General features: G+C 45.2%; 2 protein-coding genes across 2 annotated transcripts; one reads left to right on the top strand and one right to left on the bottom strand.

The window, feature by feature from the left end:
• Positions 1–587: 587 nt before the first annotated feature.
• LOC138629366 (mediator of RNA polymerase II transcription subunit 13-like) lies at positions 588–19,281 on the bottom strand. Its single transcript, XM_069713009.1, has 30 exons — positions 18,846–19,281; positions 17,799–18,033; positions 16,701–16,869; positions 13,798–13,943; positions 13,491–13,688; positions 12,825–13,019; positions 12,538–12,694; positions 12,321–12,428; positions 11,502–12,218; positions 11,185–11,401; positions 9,855–9,885; positions 9,617–9,738; positions 9,362–9,452; positions 9,069–9,265; positions 8,719–8,918; positions 7,579–8,468; positions 7,295–7,462; positions 6,977–7,200; positions 6,651–6,846; positions 6,169–6,553; positions 5,100–5,316; positions 3,934–4,125; positions 3,587–3,810; positions 3,364–3,506; positions 3,108–3,266; positions 2,827–3,009; positions 2,588–2,733; positions 2,063–2,227; positions 1,612–1,712; positions 588–1,515 (listed from the first exon to the last, which is right to left on the bottom strand). The coding sequence occupies exons 1-30, from the start codon at positions 18,909–18,911 to the stop codon at positions 1,383–1,385; spliced, it is 6,375 nt and encodes a 2,124-aa protein (XP_069569110.1). The 5' UTR covers positions 18,912–19,281; the 3' UTR covers positions 588–1,382.
• A 3-nt stretch (positions 19,282–19,284) lies between these two features.
• Positions 19,285–25,095, top strand: c18h3orf33 (c18h3orf33 homolog (H. sapiens)). Its single transcript, XM_069713010.1, has 6 exons — positions 19,285–19,848; positions 20,641–20,821; positions 21,167–21,226; positions 21,454–21,613; positions 22,893–23,053; positions 23,164–25,095. Exons 1-6 carry the CDS (start codon positions 19,838–19,840, stop codon positions 23,419–23,421), a joined length of 831 nt encoding a protein of 276 aa, XP_069569111.1. The 5' UTR covers positions 19,285–19,837; the 3' UTR covers positions 23,422–25,095.
• Positions 25,096–27,282: the final 2,187 nt, after the last annotated feature.

Here is a 27,282-nt window from a genome sequence, read left to right as displayed (position 1 = left end):
GACTGTACAATAACTCACCTCTGGCAAAATCCATCACACAACAATAACACCGTTGGTTGTGTTTTCTTGTTTGTTTAAATCCTTGCGCTATTGTTTAGTTCGTTTTAATTTAATTATTCTATTTTATTTTATTGTATATACTGTGCATTTTTATAGTTCATATTTTTTTTACTGTTGTTTCATTGCTTCCTGTGCCTATAATGCTGCTGTAGCGGAAAAAAAAAAAAGTCCCTTTGTGGGATTAATAAAGTATCTATTTTATTTGTGAAGTGTGATTGGCAGTGGAGCTCTGACAGTGCATGTACTGTCCTTTTACTATAAAAGTAAAGTATGTTGATTTCTTATTGTGAAATAGATATGACCAAAGATAAAGATCAGTTCATACTGTATACAGTTCCTCTGTTGTGAGTGAAGTGCAGGATGACATGCTCTTGGACAGCTCATCCTGTCCTGTGATGACTTGGACCAGTTTCTTAAAATCCATTTCTTCATGGCAGTGAAACACTAAACCTCCAGAGCTCATACCTGGACACAAAAAAAAAAGAAGAAGAAAAAAAAAAAAAAAAGGTCAACGAGAACAAAAGGCGATAAGGTAGACGCACTTTATTCCTAAAACAGAAGCTGCACCATCAGTAGCGGCACACAATTATATGTACACATATACACACACGATTACCTAAATCTGTTATATAAAATATATAATCTGACAATGTACCTTTTATTTCCTCTTCAGAGCTCATTGAGTTACTGTGCGAGAGACTCTGGAGCCAAAGCAGACAGAGAGGTAAGTCTCATCCACTCGTTGGGTGGGACACAAATGCCCAGGCCAGCTTTTACTTCATTTTTTTACAGCGTGGCAATAGAAAGGTTTGTACCCTTTGAAAAAAATAATATTCTAAAAGCAATCTACAGCAAATTCACTTGAACAGGTTTTTCCGTGTTGTAATTGAGAAAATTACACTTTTAAACCAATTCCTTTACAGTGAGATGTACACACCCTCTAGGATTTTTAATATATAAAAGATATTAAGCATTAAAAATTCCACATTTAAAAACTTACAATAAATAATATATGCAGGCATTTCATTAAGATAAAATTTCATAGATTGCAATCTACAGTCATTAAAAAGACAATTTATTCTCCTTTATGAAATGTCCCTTGATCATCCAAAATGCTAAAATGGATTCTTGGCATCTGATTGATTGATTGGAAACTTCCAGTCAGAGTTCTGTGATACACCAGGGAGGAAGAGGAGGAGGAGGAGGAGGAGGAAGAGCAGGGAGGAGGGTGCTTTCCTCAACATTTGCCCTGATGGAGTGTGAGGTCCTTTTGAGTGTCAGGTATCCACAATTCATCTCAGCAGTTTGATCCCGTTAACAGTTCAGAGCATGTTCTTGATAAAGTTGTACATCTGTGTGAGCACCACGAAGTGAACAGGCAGACAGGAGCGGCGGTCCTGAGTCGCAGGGTCGCAGGTCAGCCAGGAGAGGGCGTTGTATTGCTCGAGAACAAATCTGTCACCAACAAGGCAGATAGAGAAATGTTATTAAGACGCGCGAAATCAAAACGTCCCCCCTCATGTTAACAGACGGTTCGGTTATGGGTCATACCTGAGCACATCAGAGGTGTGGTTGGAGTCGAGGGGGTGGGAGTGTTTACTGTGCAGAAGCTCGTCTGATTGGACAGAAGACACGTGCAGGTGCAGAGAGGCCTGGGAGAAGAAAGACGGACATCCGGGTCAAATCGGTCGGCCTGATAAACAACAGCTCAGTCGATCGACGGACAATTAAGCTGCAAATATTTGGGTCGTCGATTCATCATCCAGCTAAAAAGGTGTGAACTGTGCAGGGTTTAGCTGCCTCCCCCGGGTGCAAAGATTCAAGCCCTTTTCACCTCCGATGACACAAAACATCAAGTGATGTTCAGCAATATCATGAAGATGGAGTTACGCAAAAACAAGCTGCAGAAAAGTAAATCTGGGATTATTCACCACATTTTGTGACCTTAAAAATACCCAGATGGATAAAAAGGATCGCTTGTCGTGCAGACAGTAATCGTTACCTTGAGGAAGAGGGGGCACTGGTTCTGGGCTTGAGGGCAGGCAGACCAGAACCAGTCGGGCAGCGGACCGGCCTTTGCAGTAGAGACAAAGTAACCCAAAGCCATCGGCTGCTGCAGGATGTTCAGCGCCTCCTCGTGGGACTCCATCCGATCGGCACTCTGGCCCTGCAGAACAACAACAGCATCACCGCACGTCTCTCCTTCCACACACACAAGGTCCATTTCTTCTTTCATAACCTGTTTTGGTGTCATATTAGACTGAACTGACTTGAATTCTTCTAATTCTTGTACCAGCGCGTTATTCCGACTGGAGCCAAAAAAGTCATTTCCAGCCTCTCGCTTCATATTTTGAGGTTAAAAACAAACACAAATCGAATATTTAAATGACTTGTTGATGTGTTGATTTGATGAACTGTGTCAATAGTTAAACTGTCGTAGCAGGTAAATAATGACACAGACTTTTGTTTTATTATGAAGTTATTCAAAAAAAAAAAAAAAAAAAAGAAAAAAGAAAAGGGGGCTGACCTTGCTTCCATCTCCCCCCTGGTGGTAGTGGGAGCCGGGCGAGTGAACGGGGGAGGTTGTGGGAGAGTTGGGCAGGATGTTGATGAGGTCTGGGTCCACCATGTCGTTGTCAAACAAGTCAAAGAGGCCCATTCCATCGGATCCGTCTGCGGACGGAAGAAAACCAAGTGAGACGGGGATCCACAGGCGAGCATTTAGCAGAAAGATATTTCAGATAATTCAGCAGCTCCCAAACGTACCGGGATTTATGGGGTTGAAGTTGATGTCGATGGGCTCCGAAGTGTTGATGTTGACCTGCACCATGGCTGAGGTAGGGAACACCAGGATGTGCGTGCAGGATGTGTCCTGAGGGGTGCTCAGCTGCGATGTTTGCATGTTGAGTGTGGTGCTGCGACCGAACACTGAACCTGTCGACACCGAGTCTGCAGACACGGACCACCGTTACATTTACAGCATTTGAAGTAAAACTATCACTTTTTTTCGGTTTTGTAACTTTTTGAAGTAACTAATTTTCTTTTACCTGGCATGATGACAAAGGAACCCTGGGGCTCCATGGCAACCAGACAGGCGCTAAGGATGCTGGGAGTGTCCGCAGCAGAGATGCCACACATCCTACATGTCTCCTTCAGGCGCTTACTGAGGGACTGCAAGTTCCTTCTGCTCAGCAGAATACTCCAGTCTGGAACAAGGACAACACAAGAGCACATTAGTGTGTGTTTTGGTGCATTTTGGTGCATGTAGTTCTCTGCAAACTCTGTGTGTGTGTGTGTGTGTACCTCTCAGCTCGCCGTGGCCCATCCTGCCGAGCCGACCAATGACGACCCTCCATGGCAGTGAGGTCACCTGCACCAGGCCGAGACACCACTCCCACAGCTTCTGCAAACCCACTCGTCTGGCCGAGCCCTTTTTCCTGCGCGCCCTGTGATGACAACATATACTTTGGTCAATAACTAAACTAGTGACTCTGTGGTACTGATGCAGATTTGCTCGGGCACGGACCTGTTGGGTACGTCAACACTAATGATGCAGGTCTCCAGCAGCTCTCCGTGTTGGTCGGTGCAGGAGGCCAGCAGCCAGCGCTGGTCATGGGACAAGCAGTAGCCGACAAACAGCACGTTGTACTTCTGCGACGCCTCACCGAACGTCTCCCCGAGCTCCGTTTGCTTGTCTTTGACCGGCGCCAAAATGAAAGGTGGCGTATAAAGACGCAGACACTCGGGCCTCTGCACGTAGGAGAGCAATCGTTAGTTCAAAAGGGCAACAACGCAATGTCGGACTGTTCTGGCCGGCTGCGTTTACCAGAGGAAAAAAAGCGCTTTCAAATACGCAACAGGAAAGGCGGTTACCTCCGGGTTCTTGAGAGCCATGTCGATGGCCAGACCGGGGCCGAAGCCCGTCAGAGCCTTGAAGTTGGTGGAGTTGGGCAGCGGCCGACGACACTGCGTGAACACGGAGAAAGCCAGCGACTTGAGGTGCTGGCTGTAGACGTGGCGCTCCCCGCTGTGCACCGGCTGCAGCAGATACTGGCAGGGAACAATCTGACAGGGAAAAACAACACCAACACAGTGAGGGTGAATTAAAAGTCACTGCGCACGGTTGGTTCTTTGTGTTCGTCATCGGTTTGAGTTTGGGAAGTCGATGACTTCAGAATTTCTTTAATATGTTAATGAAGTTCGTGTCATGATAATGGGATTATCACAACTTATTTTGCATGACGAATGCACACGCAGCAACAACAAGCATGAGTGAAAGTGGCGCCGCTGTGAAGGAGTTTGGTTCCAAACAGGGCCGCGACCTCTGTGGTGTGGTTACAAAGATCAGGTGCACAAACCACAGTAATACGAGGCAAACTGTTACAGTTATGCTGACTTACAAAACTATAACATTTATTTTGTTGCAATTCTACATTTCTAGAATTGGCACCAAAATATTCTTCAGTATTTGCGCAACGCATCCCGGTACACGGAGGTACCGCTGGCACGGCTCCGTGAGCGGGAAAACTCAGGAAGTGCTCAGCTGTCTCAGTCAAGACAGCACACACTGACATTTACCATCAATACCGAGGGGACAGCGACATAAAAAGTGGCGAATTTGTCCTTTCATGACAGCATATCTGAGAAAGAAGCATGTGTTTCAGCGATATTCTGCCACTGCTGCAATTAAGAATAAGGCTGACATCATTAGCACACTCAAGCCTCTTTGTGTTTGAAACTTCCCTCTAGCATGTTGATGCAATCTTGTGTCACAGGCGTGGCAATTACCACCTCTATTAGTGTGTGCTAATGATTCCCCTGCTTCTTCTCACCTCCCTTTATGCCCCCTGGTGACGTGCTCTAAACTAACACTCAGATTCAGAGACGGAAAACGTCCGTGTAGGAGTTTCCCTTCCACAATAAACATCAAGTCATCCCCTTGTATTGCAGTGTGTATTTTTCTCTATACCTGATCCCAAATTTGCATTCTCAACCTTTGCAGATGATTATAAAATAACGACGAGGAAACCTTTAAGTACCTGTACTGAGACGGCGTTTCTGATGTGAGCAGGCAGCAGGTGGAGCATCTCGATGTAGCAGCGCAGCAGGCCCAACGTGTAGGTGCTGGAGTGGACCTCTCTGTCTGCATCTTCGTAGCTGAACGGGTCCACGATGTACACCACTATGGCGGGCGGGTAAGAAATAGCGTGGGACTCTCCGTCCGTTGGCTTACCCACTTTGTCTCTCTCCATTGTGCTGTTCAGAAAAGTGAGATCATTACTCAGCATCTTCATAAAACACTTTTTTGTGTGTGTGTGTGTGTGTTTCGCATGCAAACTAACAATCCGGAGGAACGTCCAAATAATATGACAGAGATTAAAGAATCAACAGGTAGCGCTGGTGAATGTGTAATTAAAAAGGTATGTTTTGTTTTGAACACACGACTTCGCCACATTTTTAAGCAACTGAAGGTAAATGTTCCCAGTTGCTTGTGCAGCATTCACAATGATGCCATGAATACATATAGAATTTTTTTTTTTTTTTTTAAATCTATTTTTAAGAGGCACTTTGGGTCACTGAATAACTATCAAACCAACATAAACCTTCATGCGAGGCTGGCAAAGAAAATTCTCCAGTGTTCAATCTGTTTGAGTTCCAACAGTCGTCAATTGTTCTGAACAGAAATGAAACTACGGTTCAACAGACACATTCCAACTTGATAAAATAAATCTTTCCTCAGTTTTAGAAAAGTGTTTCATTGTCATCATCTGTTGCTTTTCTCTCCTGTGTGTCTGCTGAGTCTCACAGCACCGCTACAATATAAAGAAATCTGAACATGCAGCTCTCTCTGCCCAGCAGCTGTCCCCACAGTGTCTCTCAGTTTTCAATAATCCAAAACAGTGTTTTGGATGTCACCGGTGGTTTGGCAGTACATACATGCCAACTGTGGATGGGCCCGGTTTGATTATATAATTACTACTAAAATGATTTGTCGTCCTGGCGGTGTCTGTCAGTGGGAACAACTGAGGCACAAGAACTAACCGTGTTTGTCAGGAGTGCTGAAACGTATTGGTGGGGGGGGGGGGAAAGATCTTGCTGGTAACCTACCTCTCTGGTGCCTCAGTGGGCACTTGAGGCTGGTTGGCAGAGGGTCCGTTCTCTGCCAGCCCCCCCGCACCCTGTGGGTTTGACTGGGGCCCGTTCTGAGACGTGCTGCCTTGCAAGCCTGTCGTTCCAAATGGCGAGTAGGAGCTTGGCTTGCCTGAGGCCAATCCCCCGATACTCTGGGGGCCTGAGGAGGAGGAGGAGGAGGAGGGAGGGGTGCTGTTGACCTGGGGGGGCTGGGCAGAGCTGGTGCTGGAGCTGGTAGTGTTGGTGCCCTGGAGTCCTGAGGAGGTGCTGGAAGTGCTGGAGGTCTGGGAGGAGGCGGGCGGGGTAGGGCTGCGCTGGGATAACAGAGAGCTATCCAAAGACTGCTCTGACAGGTACGGAGCTGAAAAGAGTCACCAGGTAAAGACGCAATTATTAATCATCATTTCTATAAACCACACGATCCTACTAGCTTTTGGCAATACAAGCAAACGTGTTACCGAGATCATAGCGGCACACTTGAGCAAAGAGTTTGAGCTTGTTAAAGGCTTCATTGTTTCCCTCTCTGGCAGCCATCTTTAGGAACCAGTCACTGAGGGGCTGCTCTGTCGTGCTCCTGCCTTCTGTGGTGCCGACCTTCAATACACCCTCTGGGTGACTCTTGCAGATGGGCCTGTGTTGCCCCAGCTGGCATGCCTGTTGAAAAAAAAACAAGGGAGCGAAAGTGATAATGAAACAGTGTGAATCATTTCTTTAGAGCATGAAACGGCTTCAGTGAGCCTGTCAGTAGATGAAGGATGAGCTGTATTAAGTGCCAGGTTCATACCTCATACATAGCGCTCAGATCTTTGAAGAAGGTTCTCGTCCCACGCAGCAGAGCCTCATTTTCTGGGCAGATGACGACATATCCCACATCTCTCTGGGAACCAAAAGGATCCAAGAGAAGCTTCTCCCAGTAGGGCAACCCAAAAGGAGACAGTACCACGAAATCATACTCGTACCCGACCAAAAAGGTCGGGATGGGCAGAGGCTCGGGAGACTCATCTGTACCTGTGGTGAAGAGAGGACAGAAGAGTCATTGTCTTTTGCAATAAGAAAGTGATCAACCACCAAAACCAATCTCTCGAAAACCCTCTCCGCCTACCGTATGATCCCCTCCCAGCCATTTTGTGGAACTGTTGCCAAGTGAGTGGTCCCTGAATGCCCCAGGAGCGCACACTCCTCTTCTTCTGGATGGTGTCCTGCAGCACAGGCTGGAGGGACAACAGCACCCGCAGGACGTCCTGAGAGAACAGCTTGCTCATGTCTGCTGCTACAAGAGGACAAACCAAGAGAAAGAAGTCTTAAGTTTACGGTGTTGGATGTTTGCAATGAAGACAGAAACATAATCTCGTAGTATGAAGAAGTAATATTACGATAAATACGTACATTTGCATTTTGGCCACTGATGAAGACAGGTGCTTTTTACTAGTGTTTCATCTACTTTGCCTCCTGACATATTGTCCATGAACTGCCTGCCATGCTCCAGAGCCATGTAGCAGTCATTATAACAGTCTCTCTCTTCGATCCTCAGGAAGGAACAGGGGGCCGAGCTCGGCTTGGCGTACTCCACACCTGCCATCGGGGCAAACGGGTTGGTGCACTGGTCCTGCAGCAGCAGTATGAGCTCATCTGGAGGTTTCTCCTTCAGGCTGCCGGCCTTGTGTGTCGTGGAAGCTCGCAGCTCTTCAAAACATCGCTCTGTGTCTCGACTGGCGTCCGAGCCCCGTACCACCACATCCAGTTCATCCTCCAGAAAGAGCCCGGCCGACTGGCCGAAGCGCCGATTGGCGACGGCGCTGAAGCCGCAGGTACAGGGGTACTGGGCCTCGCCGTTGTCCTTGAGGTACACGCCGACATCCGCCCCTCGGATGTTCATGTTGCAGACGCACACGCAGCAGCTGTCGAAGTTGCAGTCCTTGAAGAGGTTCATGACCGACTCAGACAATATGAGGGTGACGTAGAGGCTGTGTGCCTCGGGGATGGAGGGTACGGTGGCCGGCTCTACGGAGCTGAGCGGCCGGCAGGTGGAGGGCGTGGAGGCAGGAGAGTAAAGGTCAGAATTGTCGTACTTGAGGGAGCCCTGGACGCTGGATGGGCCGCGGGGGGTCCGGGGAGTGCGCGGCGTGCGAGGCGTGGGCACGGAGAAGCGTGGCGTAGCTGGCGAAGGCAGGATGCCAGTGCCGCTGTTGCTGGGAGGAGCACTGCTGGACATGAAGGGGGTGTGGGTCTGAGGGGTGTAGCTCTGGCTGTAGTCTGGCTCCACACTGGGGACGTTACTGGGACAGAAAGGTAAACAACAAAAGAACAAATCAGTGTGGGGTATCATGGTGTGGCTGGACCGTATTCTTCACAGAAACGATGATTGGACAATGAATGAAACAATAACGAGCACCGTGACTTCTGCAGTCGTTCTTCTAAACGTTGTAACGAGAATCTAAATCTTTACAAACAATGTTAATGGACTCACTGGAGCTCAACTGAAATAAACTGTGACGAACACAGACACCGAGCTCTGAATATATTCACCTGTCTTTGGTGAGGAGATTGACGCTCGACACCGGAGGTATCAGTTCCATTTTGCCCAGAGTCCAGCTCGGCGTGTACACACAGTCTTCTGGCAGTTTGATAGGCAGCAGACACTGGCTGGGCAGCATCTTCAGGGGGGCGTACATAGAGCAGCCGAGGACCGACTGACACGCCTCCGGCTTGTACACGAAGGAGAAATCCTGCAAGCGCGGGCACGCACACGCACACACACACACACACACACACACACACACACACACGTCACTTAGTGATAAAGACAACTCCACCCTGTGACAAACACAGATGGAGCTGAAGTGTCCTCTCCCTGCCTACTCGTGTGGCGGTTGTACCTTTATTTCAGATGGTTTGGGGCTGCAGAAACCCTCCTCCACCTCCATCTTGAAGTGGCTGTTAAGCTGACTGCCGTCTAACAGGGTGAGGCCCGCCCCCGTTTCCAGGCTGTCCTTGCTCCCCGAGTTCATGGGAGAGTAACCCTGCTGCTCCAGGGACGGCGGGGTGGGAAACATCTGGTGCAGGTCTGCAGAGCCTAGAGCGATGTCAAATCATTACCTCTCGAACCAATATGCGTGTTAAACTGAAAACGTATGATGCTCAATAAGTAACTGATGCTTAGTCTCCTTACTTATGCAAGACAGGGGATCCAACGTGGCTGGTTTGTTGTCTTTACAGCCAAACTTGTCTTCTGTACCAGCTCCAGCTCTTTTAGATCCAGGCTGGGTGACGGGACAAAAAAAAACAACAACAGTATACTCAGGACATCTTCCATTTCAATGTGTTAACAGGTGTTGCAGGTCATCTGCAGCAGCACTTCCTGAATAAGAACATAGAAGTGAAACTTGTGGATTAATAATGTCGTTCATCGCACTTAAGCACTTACAGCGAGTTCATCCTCATCCGAGTTGAAGATTTTATCCAGGTCACTGTAGGACACAGCCAAGTCGTTTTCATGGATGAGGCTGGTGGAGGCTGAAGGTTTACTGCCTGATGGACCCTGACCATCTGCACCGCAGAACAAAGTGGAGGAACGACCAAGAATTACACACGCAAACCCAAATATATTACGTCATTAAATGTCACAACAAGGGGCCAAATGGACAAAAGGGAGGCGTTCTTACCGTCTGCAGAAGCTCCACTTCCATCATCCCCCTGGGTCAAAATAAGAAAATGAGCACAGGAAATAATGAACTCACCATGTATTAATTTTACACCCAGTAGCTATACAAGGGAAACTGCTACCGTTTGTACTTGATTATGGGCTCTGATTAGCAAACGTATTCCTGAAACAAACACGTTAAAGATAAACTGTCGAGTTATTTTTAAACCGCGGATGGACGACCGTTTTCATGAGTTGGCTACAAAATGCACAAAGATACGCCAGAGTCCTGTTACAAGATTTCGGTTCAACATATGCAGGATATATTTGCATTATCTAGTTTAACTAAGCCAAACAAATTTAATCAAGCCAAGCGGTCACATGAGGTGGTCAACAACTCGATAAATCAACCCAACGTTTCCAAATGCAGCTGCGAGCAAACTATGATACGAGACAGATACGATGAAGTTAAACACATAATCCAGGTTAAAAGCAGAACAGCTGCCGCAGCAAAATGCAGGAAGTGCAGCTGGCCAAAGGAGCCTCTCACTGTCGCAGCATCAAGCTCCACGGGATCTTTTACAATTAGCGATGCCATTTTTCCAAGCAAAAAAACGGGTTGGTCAGGAGGCTATACATTTTGATCTGTTATGTTGAACAGGACCTGATCCAGAGATGGTTAGGTCTGCAGCATAAGTTCCCATGTCGATGTATCCCAGTAAAGGTGAACCGCCTTCATAGTCTAGTCTAACGTTCCTCACTAACCCCAGATTCTGCTTACTAGGCGAGGCCTCTGCATTCAATGAAATCACATTGTTGGTTTACAAGAACACTCCGCAGGTGCCTTTAATTGATTGACTGTGATTTCCCAAAACAAAAGTGAATTTGCTGATATCACTGACTTGAATGTAATGATCTGTGCAACATTGTGACGTTATCTCTCCAAGCAACATATAAAAAAATAAGCAAGGCTGCAAATTGTTTGGAAGTCTTTCAAAACAGGTGTGATAGAACAGTTAACAGTTCTACCCAAAATCATACAACTTTTTCCAGGAACTGAATAGTTCGGGAAATACAAAGATATTTTCCTTCCATCTTCCTTCAACTAAAGACGCCTAACTTTTCAAATGTTACATGTTGTCTAAAAAAACAAAACATACTTTGATTGGTGTGCACACTTCATAATGCAGCTACTACTATGCAGCAAAAGGAAATAAAGGAAAAAAACAAAAACAAAGGAGAAGGATTGAAGGGTTATCTGAGATTTAAAAATGACTACTCCTTAGAAATATATCTAAATCTTTTCACACAAGCACACAAATGCTCCCACATGTACTTATTATATAACCCACCTTGTGTTTCTTGTTGCCGTCCTTCTCAGCTCCAGGCTTGTCCTTCTTCTCAGTAAAGCTGAACTCCTCGTCTCCCTCTACAAAGGCGTAAGGGTCCGGCTCCTCACCGTGTTCTCCGTCTCCTGTGGTGGAGGTCAGATGGCTGTTTCTCCGTTGGGCGTAAGTCCTGACCAGCTCTTGGGACACCTTCAGAGGCTGCGAGGAGCCCGACATCAACCTGAGAGGAGGTAAAGTTTTAAGAGCTATACGGGCCTTCTTTTTGAAGAACCGCCAACATTTGTTTTAATGGAGCAGAAGATGAGAAATGAAATACTTACTCTGTGACAGAGACTACATTTTCTGTTCCTCCTCCTCCCCCAGAATCATCTCGTATTTTATCCACAGGTAGCTGGGGTGTCAGGAAGTTGGAGGCCTTCTTCCTGGGCAGGTTGAAATACTTCCAGGGGTTGTGGGTGGAGTGTTCACTCGGGCTGACGGCTGAACCCACAAAGACGTTGGGCTCCAAGGTTTCATTGTAGGTTGGGGGGAAGGGCAAAGGCATAGCCATGTTCTCCAGCTGAGGCTCCTCCGACGAGCCCTTTTGTGGCATCAGACAGGGCTCCACTGACGGCGGGTAGAAGGGTTGGTGGATGGGCGTGGACGAGCTCTTCATGCCACCCGGAGTCATGTCGCTTTCGACGTGATCGCACGGATGCGGGCTGAGAGGAGGGGGAGGCGGGGAGCCGACGAGGTCGGCGGGAGGGCCGTGCGCGTGCAGCGTGGGCGCTTTGGATGGCACCGTGTCCACATGGTGCAGGCTGGGATACGAGCCCTCATCCTGCGATCGTAGGCAAAGCCTCTGGGTTTGCGGCTCCAGGGACTGGTCCTCGCTCACAGAGTTGCGGTGGTGAAAAGGCATCTGCGGCCTCTTCTGCTGCTTCTCCCCCTTCTCCAGCTTCTCGCCCAGCTTGTGCTTGGGGGCCGGCTGGGCAGGCTGGCACGATGAAGGCGGGTGTCCTGAGGTGCTGCTGGATCGCTGCTTCTGATTCTTATGCCTGAGGACAAAACAATCATTGATTTCAAAATACTTTCTTTTAGCTAAAAAAAAAAATAACAAAAAAACAACAACGATGCTAAATGAGTTCCACTTAACATACCTTGAGCAATTGCAATGAGGCCTGTGAGTTGGCTCCATAAAATCCCAGAGTCCAGTTTTGTCAGACTCCTCCTCACAGGTCCCATTTGTCAAGGTAGTAAACTTCCTCCTTGTAAAAAAAATAAAATAAAAGACAGACAGGAATTTAATCTGTCAGTATGGAGGTATGACTTTAACAGGAAATGCAAATTTTGAGGAAGAGAAGACGGCAAGCTTACTTGTTCCCTGTACGGTTTATGTTGTACTCCTGCCACACAGACTCCACCATCTGGCTGGCCAGCCTGCGAGGGATTTTACCCCCATGAAGAGTGTTGTTCGAGCTGTAGCCATCGGATGCAGAGGACAACTTGAGCCACCTCTGGGCAGGTTGATAATCTGAGGGAAGGTAGGATTAGAATGAAAAAAACAAAACAAAAAAAACAACAATTATTTATGCACAATTTCAGAGAAATTAAGACTCATAAGTGTGTTGACTTCTGTGTGTGTGCGCTGCTCAGAGTCTCACCAGTCTGAGCCTCCTCTGGTGACGTCGGAGGAGTCAGCGTGACAGACGACATGGCGGGGTCTCTGTGAGCAGCCTGGCCCTGCTGAGCACCACACAGGCTTCCTGAGGTGTTGGCTGAGCCCTGAGGGACCACAGCAGGGAGGTCCGACAGGGGGAGAAGCACCAGGCAGGAAGGGTAGACCATCCTCACTCCCGCTGGAAACAAACGCATTTATTTAGTTCAAAAACTGCCCGTGCATGAACAAACCTATTAATTACTAAAGGAAGGGGTTTTGATATGATCGATCGATCTCTGGAAGTCATCCTTTAAGGCCAAATGAATGTTGCACACATGGTTTTCTCTGAGTTGTTTGATGTTTCTAGATAATATATTTTGTTCTCTGGGCATAAAACATAGTTTTGTGATTATCACTATTGTAAAATATTTAGTGTTTTATTCTATAATTTTCACAAACCCACAATTAAGATTTTTTTTTTTAACCTCTTGGTTGCCGTTGTAGCCACGCACTGAACTCCCATTCACAATTTGATATTAAAGGACAAAGCTCTAGCAGCAGTTTTCCAAGAAAAATATAAATATCACCGAACACTTCAAGTTTAATGACAACTACATTGCTTGCATTCAGTCACTCGTCAACACATTTTTCACATATTTTGTAACCTTACCGACAAGGACCTCCACAGCTGCCAGGGAATCGTCCTCCCAGTCTGTATCTTCCATCTTATCTTCCTGGACCTCCTTGGGATTGGGGCTGATGGGATAAAACTGCCGCCACTCTTCTATGAGCTTCTGAGTCGGGTGGTCTGACATCTTAAACGCCTGTCCGGTGAGGGTGCCATTCAAGCCATATGGGCTCAGGATGACTGTAGGGCAGAAGGGTTAGTCCTTAGAAAGGATAACTCCACAAATAAATCCATTCAAAACAATGTTCAAAGAGCTGGACCAGTTCCATTTAAGTCATTGCAATCCTACCTTGCAAGGGGCTGGAGCTCTGCTGCGCGAGGCTGAGGTGCTCCTCGCTCAGTCGCTGAAGAGGCTGATGCTGTGCGATCTCCACACTTGTGCACACGTTGCTGTCGCCGTGCACGAAGAAAGTGAACGCGCAAGAGAGGTGCTCGCTGCAAGGTGAGTCAAAGACAAAGAGAGGTAGAGGAATGTTTAGAGAGATACGTCTGCGAGCAAAAGCGCTTCAGTAACTTAAAGAAACCCAAAAGATAACGTAAACCCGTGAGCGCATCCGTGTGCTCTCCATCACTCATTGTTAAGGAAAAGACGGGACCAGTTAGGGTGAAGATAATGTGAACCGGGCAATTCCTTGCATATTTATCGAGGCTCTTTAATCCATGTCATGCTTTCAGCTGACAACGTTTGCTTCCACAGAGGCAGCAGGGCCTGCTAATACCTCCAATCACATGGTGCATGTAATAAACACTCTGTTTCACCATAGCTTGAATTTTTATTCAAACCTTCTGACAAAACACAGGCAAAAACACGGGAAACCATTGCAGCCCTGAAATGTTGAAACAATATCATCTTTATTTTCTAACTGTGTCTGCAAGGCCAAGCGGCTAAACGCACTAAAATAGTACTTGTTGACATGGTTGCTGTAAAACCACACTGCACACTCAGCATTTTCCAAAGACTGCTGTGTTTACCAGCCGGAGCGGGCAGGCGACAGCAAGACTGCCAGACTCTTCTGTTAGAGGTGCTGCTCTGCTGCCTCAACACACACTTGTAGACCTATTTATTGAAAAAAACAGAAGCTAAACACCGGCGAGCAATAAATCATCTCCCCTTGTAAGCAACAGCTTTTATATAGCTGCTAAAATTCTCTGAAACCATTGACAAAGTTGCCAGAGGGAAGGGAGCCAAAAGGGCCGTGCATCAAACGCAAGCCATCATGGATGAACACAGACAGAAAGCTCAGGCTCAAATTAGCTTGTCAGGGAACTCTCGGGTTCCCCGGGCCCCTCATTCAAGAGCAGACACTAAATCTGTGTCACCATCATACAGGAAGCACGGAAATACAGCAGCGCTGAGCCCCAATCTGAAGCATAGATATTTCTATCCTCCCGCTGGTTCACCTCAAGTTTCTACAACAAACGCCAACGAGCAGTTTTGCCTTGCAGCTAAAATAAAAAGTGTAGGTTTGTATATCACTGCGTCTCGGTTACCTTCTAAAGTTATAAAGGAATTATGCAACAAGGTGAATGACTACTCGCAGGTCACGGGGTCGAACCAGGTGAAAACGCGTCACGGCAATGATATATTTAGAGAACTGTAATAACCGTGTCATACTTAATCACATCGAATTCCAGGGATCAGCACTTGCTGATAACTCGGAGATGTTGGTGATTCAAAGGAACAGGGATCACGTGGTAAACGCTACATCAGTACGAGTTAGCCAACAACGGACCACAGCGTAGACGAGCACAAAAGCTTAATAGGGGTTAAATCAGAGCAGCAGATGCGGTATTGCACCCAACAGTCTAGTGTCATGGTTACAATGCTCAAAGAAAGCCTTGAGTGTATTTGTTCAAGCTATTTTCATTAAAGGAGAACGTAGTTTCATCCCTAGAAACAGACACACGCTCATAACAAGATAGTTGGAACGATACAGCAGCAAGCAGCATTTTTTTTTACAGAGCTGGATGTGAAACATGACGGGTTTGATGGCAGCAGTTTTTGAAGCATGCGTGCAACATTTTAAATACAAGAGAGCTGGTTCTAAAACAGATGACCGTGTTATGCATGTGTGCGCTGCAGTGGGGAAAGAAGTCCTCATTATTATGAAAGTTGTGCTTGGAGTGGAGTGGAGTCCCAAATGGGAATTTTAATCATTAAAGGATGTGAAAGGCCAAAAAACAATTATGCCGACTCCCACATGCTAGAAATCTCGACCAAAGCTCCAACAGTCAATACGGCACCAGTACGACTCATCACGTGTTGTGTACGTGCGAGCTGGAGTGTGACGATGAGCGTCTAAAGGACCGTCGCTGCTTCCTTGATTGACAGCGATCTCTCCATCATTAATTCAGCTGACCTGTAGTCTGATTTCTGGACCAGATTTTCTAACTTCTGAGCCAATTTCACTTTTCCTTCTTACCGGAATGATTCCATTGGTGTTGAGGTGTCGAGTTTCATTAACAGCAGCTCAACACTCACAAACGTGGAATCAGTTAAAGTCCGTCAGTGATTGAGAAGATTATGTCTGTTAAAAGGAGCAACGCGTTAATATGTTGTTGTACCGACACAACATTCGGAGATACAAGGAAATCATGCCGATCCAAACTGAATGCACCCCCGGCTCCTCGTAGTGGAGCGCCTGCTTTAATTTAAGAATTTATAGCACGTCACATAACTTCGCTTACTGCTCTTCAGTAGGTGAAGACAAGCGATACGTCAGCACCGAGTCTATGCCAAAATTCTGAAAACGTGATGGCACTTGTTTCTCCTAAACCTTAAGTACTCAAGTGTCACTTGTTTGAACTTTTTATTAACACGTCACATTGTTTATATCCCAAAATGTTACTACGGTTTGTGACCTGCAACAGCGGCATCTGTTGCAGCAACGCTCCACAAACAACCATTACAAAGGCTAACGTTAGCTTGTTTAGACTAACAATTTGAGCTGGTTGCTGCTCGTAACATTAGTAGGCGAACTTCGTTACGGTTTAGTCTGTCAAAAATATATTGTGTGTGCGTGTGTATTGCTGTTGTTTGAGGTACGCATTATAGAAAAGAGTTCATTTTGAAAAGCTATCATTCGATGTGTTATTTTGGTACCGAGAACCTTCATCAATCCAGCGGTACTGGTTAAGACTACCAGACTTCTGGTATGGGGTCATCCCCAGCTATCAGGGGGCGGGACATACCTTTTGTTGATGGTCTTCTCCTCCTTTTGGTATGGCTTAACAAACCACTTGCCGATGCGAACGAAGCCGCGGTTCATGAGACAGCGCTCCAGCAGGTTGTGAATGGCTTTGAACAGGAGCGTCCGACACTCGTAGGACAGGCCGCTCTCCCACTCACCGTCCTCCTCACCTGGAACAAGGCAGACACATTCAACCTCTGACTGCCTCTTGTTGAATCTAAGCTCTGCTGTGCTAGATCAGTGTGACACACAAATGGAGATTTAGTTTGGTTTGCAAAGCACCACACTAATACCTGAAGTGACCCATTTAACATTTAGCTTATAGCGCAATGACATCGAACACAAATACTACATGTATTCTGCAGGTGAAGTTTACTCACAACGTATTTCTTTTGGGCTTCAATGTTTTTTTTGAGGAGATATACTGTCTTCCAACTACAAATGAACGATTTCAACTCTGAAACTTGTAAAGATGTTGCCAACTCTGTCTTGCTAAGCACCACTCTTGAGTTTTCTGCATGTAACACTGGACCGTCCTTGAAACAGTAGACAGAATACCCAGTGAGAGAAGCAGCCCCCGAAAGGGGACAACTTTTTTTTTGAAAGACACGAATATGAACGAAGCAGGATCAAACCTTCAAAAAAATCAGGACTTTGTCTGGTGACTCTGATGCACAACGGCTTGCTATAATGCAACCATAAGAGTCTGCGCATCTGTGGCTGAGAGCCACTGGATTCCAAAATGCTTTAATTACTTTTTAAAAAGGTACATAAGTTTCAAAACATTATCAGAAGTTGCAAATGACTGGTTTCACTGTCAAACACCAGACATGTTTAAACGTGAAGCCACTTTCTATAAATGGAACTATTCAGCCTGCTCTCCTCTGTTGATCATTACATTCTTGAATTTTGTTGTTGTGTTAATGTCACAGAAATTAACAACCTGCTTAGATTGTATGAGAATATACATGTATACATGTGATTTTGGGTTAAATGTCCAAATATTTACATCTGTGACTGAAATGTACCATGTCTTACATTCTGACATTGTGAGGATCGGAAATCCTGCAGACAGCATGAAGATGTTGTATGCACTTACTCGACAGCTCATTGTGGATGAGTTCTGCGAAACTGGGGTCATCCCCCCACCAGAAAAGCCAGAGCTCCCTTCGACCCGGGGTGGGGTGCCTTCTCCACACACTCAGCACATCTGCCGCCAGGCAGCGGCTGAAACTACACAAGATGGGGTCCTCCTCGGTCACTGGGAAAAGGATGGGCGAAGAGGTGGGTCCTTGCCACACAAAACGTCGCCATTTTATTCCAGTCAAATCAGCCTTAAGAGAAGAAGAAAAGCAATATGTCAAGAGTTTTGTTGACTGCAAAGTGTTTGTTTGCCCCCACCCCGACCCCACCCTAACCCCACCCCTACCACACCCACAACAGTGACCAGGTGAAAACTGCCTTTCCTGTCACTCATAAATTAAAAAAAAAAAAAAATCACTTTCAACAGCAAAGCTGAAAATTGAGGCTTTGCTGTTTAAAAGCGTAGCTTTAAAATGTTCACGTGCCACAACAATCGCACCTGAAAACACAAAGTGAGAGTTCAGAAGTTGTGACACGGACCTGCAGGTCGGCGTGAAACCAGGTGAGCTGGTCTAATGTGTAAAAGAAGCTTGTTTGACTAAACATCCACTGTGTGCATCATTTAACATTACAGTGCGATTTAAATTGGGGGGGGGGGGGATTATTGAAAAGGTGAGCTAAACAGGGTACTTAAAAAAAAATAATAATAATAATAATAATTAAAAGCATTGCCTGTTGACCTGACACCATCATGCAAGTAAAGCGTCAACGCTACTTCGACTACGTCTTGTAAAGCCGCAGCGGTGTAAACACACAATCCCACTCTTTTAAAATACACCACGATGCGGCCGTCCTCTGTTGGAAAAGTTGGGGCTGGATTACGATTTGCAAAGTTGCAGGCCCCGACGCCTTTTCACCGCCAGGTCCTCGCAAACTGACGTTACACACACACACAAAAAAAAAAAAAAAAAAAAAAAAAAAAAAAAGCTTGTTGCCTTTATTAGCCAAAATGGCTTTCTTTGGCCTCTTTGAGCGTCGGGGAGCTAAAACGCAGCCGTCTTACCAGGCAGAAGAGGTTGGAGTGGCAGTCCTCCAGGCTGGCCCCGTTTGGTACAAAGCTCGCACTCATCCTGCGGGGTTTTTTGTGTGTGTTTTCTTTCTTTCTTCACAGCGGGGTTGTAACGTTAAAGTCCATCGTCTCAATCAACCGTCCAGTTAGCCGATAACCAAACAACTTCTCCACCGGCGCTAAGTAGCCGCCGCTAGCCTCGGGAAGCTAACGTTAGACCGAAAAGCTTCTTCTTCTTCTTCTTCTCCTCCTTCTTCTCTCCCGATTCATCAATCTTGTTTGGGGAAGATGTTTTTTTTTTTGTTGTCTGGTGGTGAAGCCCGCACACACACACACACGCTTTTTGTTGTTGTTGTTGTTGTTGTTTTTTGGCCGCTGCTACATTTTTACCTTCGTATAAAACAAGTCAACGTGAACACAAAAAAAAAAAAAAAAAAAAAAAAAAAAAGAGTCCGGGCGACACGGGAAAAGTTAAACGCGCGTTGAAAATACGAGCTGGAAAACTAAAAAAAAAGAAAAGAAAACTTCCATCACACCCCCGCAAAAAAAAAAAAAAAAAAAAAAACAACAAAAAAAAAAAAGCAGCTTAAATGCCTGCTGTGCTAATTGCTAACAGCGGCTAGCTGCAGCTAGCTCTCCCCTCCCCCTTGGTCTCGCCTAGCCTGCTAGCGCACAAGCTAACATAGCGCACAAGCTCCAGCGGGGGCTAGCTCCGCTCTCCGCTATAAATAAAACAATCAAGCGCCACACCGTCCTCCCTTTCTTTTTCTTTTTCTTTTTTTTTTCCCCACTTTAAACCCCGCCCCGGTGCTCCGTCATGGTGAAAACTCCGCTCTTCAAAACGGACGAAGATATATATATATATATATATAAAAAAAAAAAAAAAATGCCGGACGGGGCGAAGACCGCTCATCGGCTACTCTCCTGAGCCGGATCCATGGCTCCTGCAGATTTCCATTATTTCAGTTCATGGATTGGATTCTTTAATGGCGGCCGGGTGAGGACGAGTCTGCCTCTTCCGCTCCTTATTGGCCGGTTCGTTGTGATTGGGGAGGGTGGGAGGAGGAGGAGGAGGAGAGGAGAGGAGGAGGAGGAGGAGGAGGAGGAGGAGGAGGAGGAGGAGGAGGAGGAGGAGGAGGAGGAGGAGGAGGAGGAGGAGGAGGAGGAGAGGGGCGTCATCCGGCTTCGAGTAGCTCCATGACTTCACAGTTTACAAGATGAAAGCTCCGGCGCATCTGTCACGCCGCGGTCACTTGTCTTCGCTTTGATGTCTGCACCTGGACAGGTTTCACCGCGCGAGCTCACAGATATCTGACTGACGTGTACCTCGTGCACGGACTGTATATTTTCATACATATAAATATATATATAATGTTTTTCCTTTGTCCGACTTACATTGAATCACACTGCAGATATATATATATATTTATATATATATATATAGGTCAAACTGTGCAGACAAAGATGGGTACGTCACCGATTAATAATGTCAACTGCAACGTGCATGGGCAACTTCTGTCCTCCACTATTTCACAGTGCTTAAATTAGCTTTTTGGGCATTTAATTGCTTTAATAATTGCATTGCATTGCATTGCAAAAATAAAAAAATAAAAAAAATGTAAATTGCACTCCGCTATTTGTTTATTTATTTGGCCTTTTTTGTTGTTTTTTTTTTTTTTTTACAACGCACATATATCAACTTTGATGTCTTCCCTGTCATATCCGAACCGGACCAGAGGGCGGAGACTCCGCACAAACCTTTAACTCTTGTTCGTCCCTCCCAAAACAGGCGGAGCATCGGAGGCGGCGGAGGAAATGTCAACAACATGCCGGAGTCTTGCGGGGAAACAGAAACAGAAACCGAGCAGGGAGAGAGGCTCAGACAACAAAGAGATCAAGGAAACCGGTCGGCTGATAACATCGTGTCCGTAATATCTCAGCTCGCGGATGATAATTTAACACTCGTGCGGGTAGGGGTTCTCCTTCGTCTGACGCGCAAGGCGTGAATGCAGGCTACGATATGGTCACTTCATTGCTTGTGAGCAACCTGCATCTAACCTCTAGTCTTTCAGTTAGTGCCGGTTTATTCTGGAGTAAACGAGGACATCTGGTGTCTTATCCTCGCGTCCGTGACCACATTCCCTTACACACCTTTTATAAATGACCGCACTGGCCAGATATCAGTTTTTGATGTCCCCCTCCCGCATTCAATGTCTGTCGGTCTTCCCCGCCTCCGGCACATGTTCAGCGGGGTTGATGGTGTCACTGTCATCTTGTCAGCTGTAAACCCTCCACTGCTCTCTCCTCTCTCACAGAACATCAGCACCGGACTGGCTGTTGCTGGAGTAATTATAATCGCAAGGAGTATCAAACTGGTAAAACACACACACACACACACGAAATTACAGATTACAAATTCACATAACTGCTACCTAATCAGAGAATACAATTTTAAAGTCTTTACTTTGTTTCAGGTGTAGAAAATGTATGAATCTCATTTTAGACATATGCATTTGTAATGAATTGCTTCAAAAAAAAAAAAAAATTTTTTTTTACCCAAATTATTCCTTAAACTTTACCCCTCAGTTGTCTCCTTTTACAGATCACAAAATTTCAAGCTGCGTGTGACATCCCTGCTCGTTTTATCGAGAGGAACGTCAGCCTTCGTGGGAAAGTTCATTCCATCACAGAGAAAGGACTCGAAGTGGAGCATGTCCCAATTCATCTGCCACTTCTCTCCCCATTACTTTCAAAGCACAAGGGTGTGTGAAGTATCCTTTGATGGAAATCATGAAAGCACGTGCACCAGCACACACGGGACGTACACAGTTTGGAAGCAGTGATTGGTGGCCAGTTTCTCTCTGTGCACTTCAAAATTGTTAAATTTGATCATCTTGTGATGAGTGAGAGTGATAGGTAAGCCTGTTAGCTGCTATATATCACCATGGCATTCCCTGAGCAATTAAGTCAGGAGGCTTATGTTTCATATGAAGTGCCTCTTCAGCAGCTTTAGTGCGAAGGACTTGCATGAAGACACCAGCGTGTGTTCCAGATATAACCTTTGCTCCATTTTACTCCCATGTTTAAAAGCTGATTAGATCAATTATTTGGGATAGTGACAATTAACTGATGTTTCATAAATGTTCTTGGTCGCAATTTGCTATTTACCATTTTATTCCCGACCAGCCATCATCAAAGTGGGATAGCAAACACTGAAACCTCAGTGACTGAGCATAAGACAGCTGTCATTAAGTGGAAGCTGTCGTGGTGGAAAGTATAAAATGGCATTTACTCAAGCACTGTACTACTTGAGTGCAATTTTGATATACTTTTACTTTACTTGAGTATTTCATTTTGATACTACTTACTTTCACTCCACTACATTTCAATGCTAAATATTGTACTTTCAATTCACCACATGTATTTGACAGTTTTACTTTTAAGCCACAATAGATAATATAACAAGCTTTTTAAATACAACACATTGTTAAAGTCTAAACCAGTGCTTTCCAACCTTTTTAATCTTCTGATGTCTTACAAAAATCAGTGTGTAGTCGAGGTCAGATTTCAGATGTCAGAGTTGTTATCAGCTCCACGTATACTTTCATTTAAAAAAGATGTTCAAATGATCCAACATCTCAGAAAAAAACCAAAGAGTAGAGAAAACGGCCCAAAACCTGAAAACTGATTTGTGGATGAGAACTTTGTTTTTTCTTCTTTTCTCTCCCACTAAACAACTGACGACTCCTCAGATTTATCTGTAGTTTCCACCTGCAGCAACTACAACTTCTTCTTGCACAGTTGTAATTTAACATCTGACAACTGTGGTTTATATGTTAAATAAAAAAAGAAGCATTCTGGTTTTGTTAGCAAAAACTATGATACCATATTGACACTGCTATTAAAAAAAAAACAACAAAAAAACTATAATACCATATCAATAATTAGTATTCTAAAGAGGGTGCATAAGTACATTTTCACCATACAAAAGCTGATTTACTGTAACATTTATAATACATGCTCTTTCTTTGTCCTCTTCAGGTGTGTCCCCATCTCCATTGCTGGTTCATCTGGCAGGAGTGGAGCTGACACCAGAGGGAAGGGTGTGGCTGCAGAAGAACCTGGCTCCTGCCCAAACAGTGGGGCTAAAACTCATCAGCCGAGAGGACGACATACTGCAATGTTTGGTGTCTCGAAGCAGGGTGAGGCATCTGATAACTCTGACGAAAGGTACTAATGTAATCCTTAATGAATCCCTGATGAGAGTTTGTCCCCTACAAAGTTATTTCCCTGTCTTCCCTCACGTCTCCAGCAGGGGTCATGGAGGAGCTACTGCATGAACGAAGAGGTCCTTAGGCTCGGCCTGGCTCGCACGGCGCCCATCGCTGGAGTCCTGCCCGACTCTCGCCTCTACTGGCGTCTTCACAAACAGCTGCACAGGGCAGAGGTGAAGGCTGAGAGGAAGGGTCGGGGTCTGTGGAAGGAGGACAGCCTGTGGGACAGGACCTCCAAGGCCTTCAGGGACAGTGCGTTATTCAGACTGATGAGGAGGATCTTTAAGAGGACTTGATGCACTAAGAGACTGATTAATCCAACACAGAATCCTAAAAACTGTTTGTTGGTTTTTAGGTATGAAATTCTTCATTAATGAAGGAGTTTGTGTTCTCATGATATCCTCACGCAACAACGCACACCAGGGTTTACACATCCTGCAAAAGGCATAAAACATCCCTATCTGAACTTTAGTGTGTCAGATTTGCTCCTCAGGTCATGAAAACATTTGAATTTCCCTGATTTTGAAAAAAGCAAGACCTATATTGTTTTTACACCATTACACCTGTTGCAAAGGTTTACGGTTTATTTATTTTTTACTTTGTTTCCATCTTTAAAAGTTTCAAATAATTAAAATGATTGTTAAAAGCTCAGTCTCAAATCCTGATCCTAATCCCTCAGCTTTCATTACCCATTAAACCCCAGCTAAGCACAGTCTCATCTGTTGGACACCCCACTAAACACAAGACAGGGGCAGGGTATGTTAATGGTGATCAAAATGGAGAGGGGGGTCCACTTGTCCACAGTTGCTATAGAAACACCAAATGTGAAATACAAAGCTAACCAAAGGCTAAACCCTATACTGGTGGCCCTCAAACCCCATGGGAGCCTTATATGTAGTGTGTTTGTGTGTGTGTGTGTGTGTGTGTGTGTGAGAGAGAGAGAGAGAGAGAGAGAGAGAGAGAGAGAGGGTCTTTAAGTACCAATAAAGAGGGCCCTTTTAGCTGTAATGTGACCAGGACATTAGAGTATTCAAGCACTAAACAGGAGGGAATGGAGACCGAGCCTGAACTGCCTTTGATTCCAGCACACTGTTGTAGAAAGGAAAGAGAAAAAAAAACCCAACACAACAGAAGAATAAATGATAATTTTATCTGCCAATTTCATTCCAATCTTGACACATCAACACCTGCTCCAGAGCCCATTTCCTGTGTCCAGGATTCTCCTCATGGTATTGTTTGCTTTGGCTTCTGCCAAAATTAAACCATGTGCCCCTGTTTGATATATTCTCCATGCTTCATCCATGCATGGCAGAGGAGGAGGAGGAGGTGCTGCAAATAAGGCCAAACTGTGATGTGTCCTGTGGGGTGCAGGGTGAAGGGAGGGGATCTCAGTGTAGTGAGAGGTAGGACTGAAGCAGTCAATCCAATGGGCACAAGGAGATTAGTGCAGAGGGGAGGAGGGTCACAGGGGTGGAAGGGGATTTTGGGTCTTGAGCACAAAGGCTGGAGAGGAGGAGTTACAGTGCAAGGGAAAGGGGAGAGGAGGTGGGGGGTTGATGAATCAGCTAGTCTCTCTTTTGTTGTGCAAATGTTACGAGCCACTGTTACTGCCACGGAGGCCTGTGATTGGTGGGCTGGTTTAAATTGTAAGGTGCATTTCTGGCTGATGGCTGTTGCTGCCAGACTTTGAACTGTCACCAAGGGAGGAGTGGGAGGGAAACCACGGCTGAGATAGATAATAAGGAGAAGGCAGGCGATGTCACTAAAGCCATTGATTGTGCCTCAATGTGGACTTTGAATGTTTCTGTTGTCTCTTTACTTTCTTGATTAAATCTTTTTTTTTGTTATGCCTGTTTAAGTGATTTTGGTGCAGGAAGGAGTGCAACCAATCACCATCTAACTGGAGGTATGCCGGCATCAATAACTGCAGAGTCACTTGCTGTTTTGTACAATGTTAATCACAAACCCAAAAAATGTCCAAACATAATCTTGAAGTAGCTTTTCATTAATGCAAACGGGTGAGAAAATCCTTCTAAAAATAAGAGATTTGCTGGAACATCAGGAGAAGATTTAAGTCCACTAGCTTCTTATCTTGTAAACATGATTGGGTGCAAAGATGACTGTTAAAATGAAAATAATTACAGTGCAATATAGTATAATTAACAGTTCGTCCAGTTAAAAGAAAAGAAGCTACAGACCTGCCATAATTTTTTTAAAAAAGTAATAAAAATATCAGCTTATGAAGGTTTATACCACAGTTTTAAAATTTAGGATGTAGATGTATTTAATAAGTCTGTTTTCCTTCTTTTTTTTCTTTTTCTTTAATAGATTTAAATGGAAAGACTGAATGAACGAGTAAAAAAACCTTACTCTGGTCTCTCTTATTAAAAGTAGTCCACTCCGAGATCCATGCCAGGCTTTCCCAAACTCTCTTGTCCCACACCAGTAGCAGTCGTTTGAAAAGGCACCATGCTTCATGTAGTGGTGGGCACTTATCCATAAAGTGAAGTTGTTGGGACCTTCTCCTCCAGAAACCAAACCTCTGGGACTAATACTGATTTACTTTAGAGCCTGATGCCATGGAAGTCCAGAGCCTGAAGGACCACTACTGGTAAAAGTGACAAGATTTAGTGAGGAAGCTGACAACATAGTTTAACAAATTTGAAACGGGAGTGAAAGACGTAAGTAAGCTGATGCTTGAATTGATGTATGACTTTTGTCTCTCTGCCTTTACAAAAAAACAGCCTGACATCTTTTCTTATGGTGCATTTTAGTAACTTAACCTTAACTTTGCTGTGCACTCTTCTGACTGGCAATCTGCACACAGTTAGCTGTCACTTTAAATATACTGTTGTTAGGATACTGTTTACAGTATCCTGGCACCTGTTAAAGCTGTGTGCCTGGATACAAGCACACAAGCGTGAAGCAGGAACTCAGTGTTTCAGTCCTTATCTTTATTGCACTGCTCCAGGTGTTGGATCATTTTGACCATCACAGATTGCCTGAGCTGATGTGATCATTTATACTTTTTTTTTCTCATGTAATTTGGCTTGTTTGCTGCTGCAATCAATAATTAATCAGTGTGGTTGATGAAACAATGTCTTCCACGTCTAAATCCAGCCACTTTTGGTGCTCTTTGCCAGAACAACAGAGATTTGCAGAAGGGCAGCATAACAAAGGCCTTTCTTACACTCAGCCGGTAGCCATCCCAGAGAAAAGGGGATGGGGCACTCCCCCATTAGAGAACACAGTCCTTGGGGATTTTTTTTATTTGATTTGAGTGGGTGGTGTGTGGTTGACCGGGTGTGAAAGACAAAGAGATTTAAAGAGACAGAGCCGGTGTGACAGTCACTGAAATGCATCCCAAAAACTCTCATCTCAGGTGCTGCTGCATCATAAACCTTACAGAGGATGTCCAACATCTAGTAGGAGGACTTTATTTGGTGTATAAACTGACATTAATGGATCAACCTGGAGTCCACATTCAGCCACTTTAAAATGTGCAGTTTACTCTTGTTATTGATTTTTCTGAGAAAGAGTAGGGTGTTTGTTTTGCATACTGTCACAATAAACACATACTGGTGACACTGGGAAGCTATTCTATCCCACACCCACATGCACTGGGAAGGCTGTGTGTGTGTGTGTGTGTGTGTGTGTGTGTGTGTGTGTGTGTGTGTGTGTGTGTGTGTGTGTGTGTGTGTGTGTGTGTGTGTGTGTGTGTGTGTGAAGGAATGCGTGAGCCGTAAAGTGACTCCCTTGTTATTATGTGACTTGAAGTATTGTGAACGGCATATCAGCTTGCTGGTGTTGGGTTGTAGGAGTGGAAACACGACTCTTTGTGGGTGCTCTGATCCCTCATGAATAATTTGAATAATTTAAGTTTCTTGGTGGAAAGACATGGAGGAGGCGAGAGAGTGAACGGTTTGGGATTGGGAATGCATGTACTGTGTGTGTGTGTGTGTGTGTGTGTGTGTGTGTGTGTGTGTGTGTGCGCGTGTGTGCGCAGGTAAATGTGTTGGTAAAAGACGTTCTCAGGACATTCAGTAAATTAGAATAGAAAATGAACAAGCTGTCACTGTGCTGCTGTGTGTCCGAAGCCAAATACACCCCTTTCTCATATTCACTTAGAAACACTGAAATGGAAACTGTAATTGAAC

This window comes from Brachyistius frenatus, unplaced genomic scaffold (genome assembly GCF_029030835.1).
Source record: "Brachyistius frenatus isolate BFR_SWC_R1_liver_20210118 unplaced genomic scaffold, ASM2903083v1 Contig_114, whole genome shotgun sequence".
Classification (NCBI taxonomy): domain Eukaryota; kingdom Metazoa; phylum Chordata; class Actinopteri; family Embiotocidae; genus Brachyistius; species Brachyistius frenatus.
Note: the sequence above shows the minus strand (reverse complement) of the source record. Positions and strands in the feature narration are given on the sequence as shown.

Coding starts and splice junctions, on each gene's coding strand:
- LOC138629366 (XM_069713009.1), bottom strand. CDS start 18,911: ATGAGTGCGAGCTTTGTACCAAACGGGGCCAGCCTGGAGGACTGCCAC. Junction 9,266..9,361: donor GGATCCCCTGTCTTGCATAA/GTAAGGAGACTA, acceptor ACATCGCTCTAG/GCTCTGCAGACCTGCACCAG. Junction 4,126..5,099: donor GAAACGCCGTCTCAGTACAG/GTACTTAAAGGT, acceptor TTTCCCTGTCAG/ATTGTTCCCTGCCAGTATCT.
- c18h3orf33 (XM_069713010.1), top strand. Junction 20,822..21,166: donor ATAATTTAACACTCGTGCGG/GTAGGGGTTCTC, acceptor CCTCTCTCACAG/AACATCAGCACCGGACTGGC. Junction 21,614..22,892: donor ATTACTTTCAAAGCACAAGG/GTGTGTGAAGTA, acceptor TGTCCTCTTCAG/GTGTGTCCCCATCTCCATTG.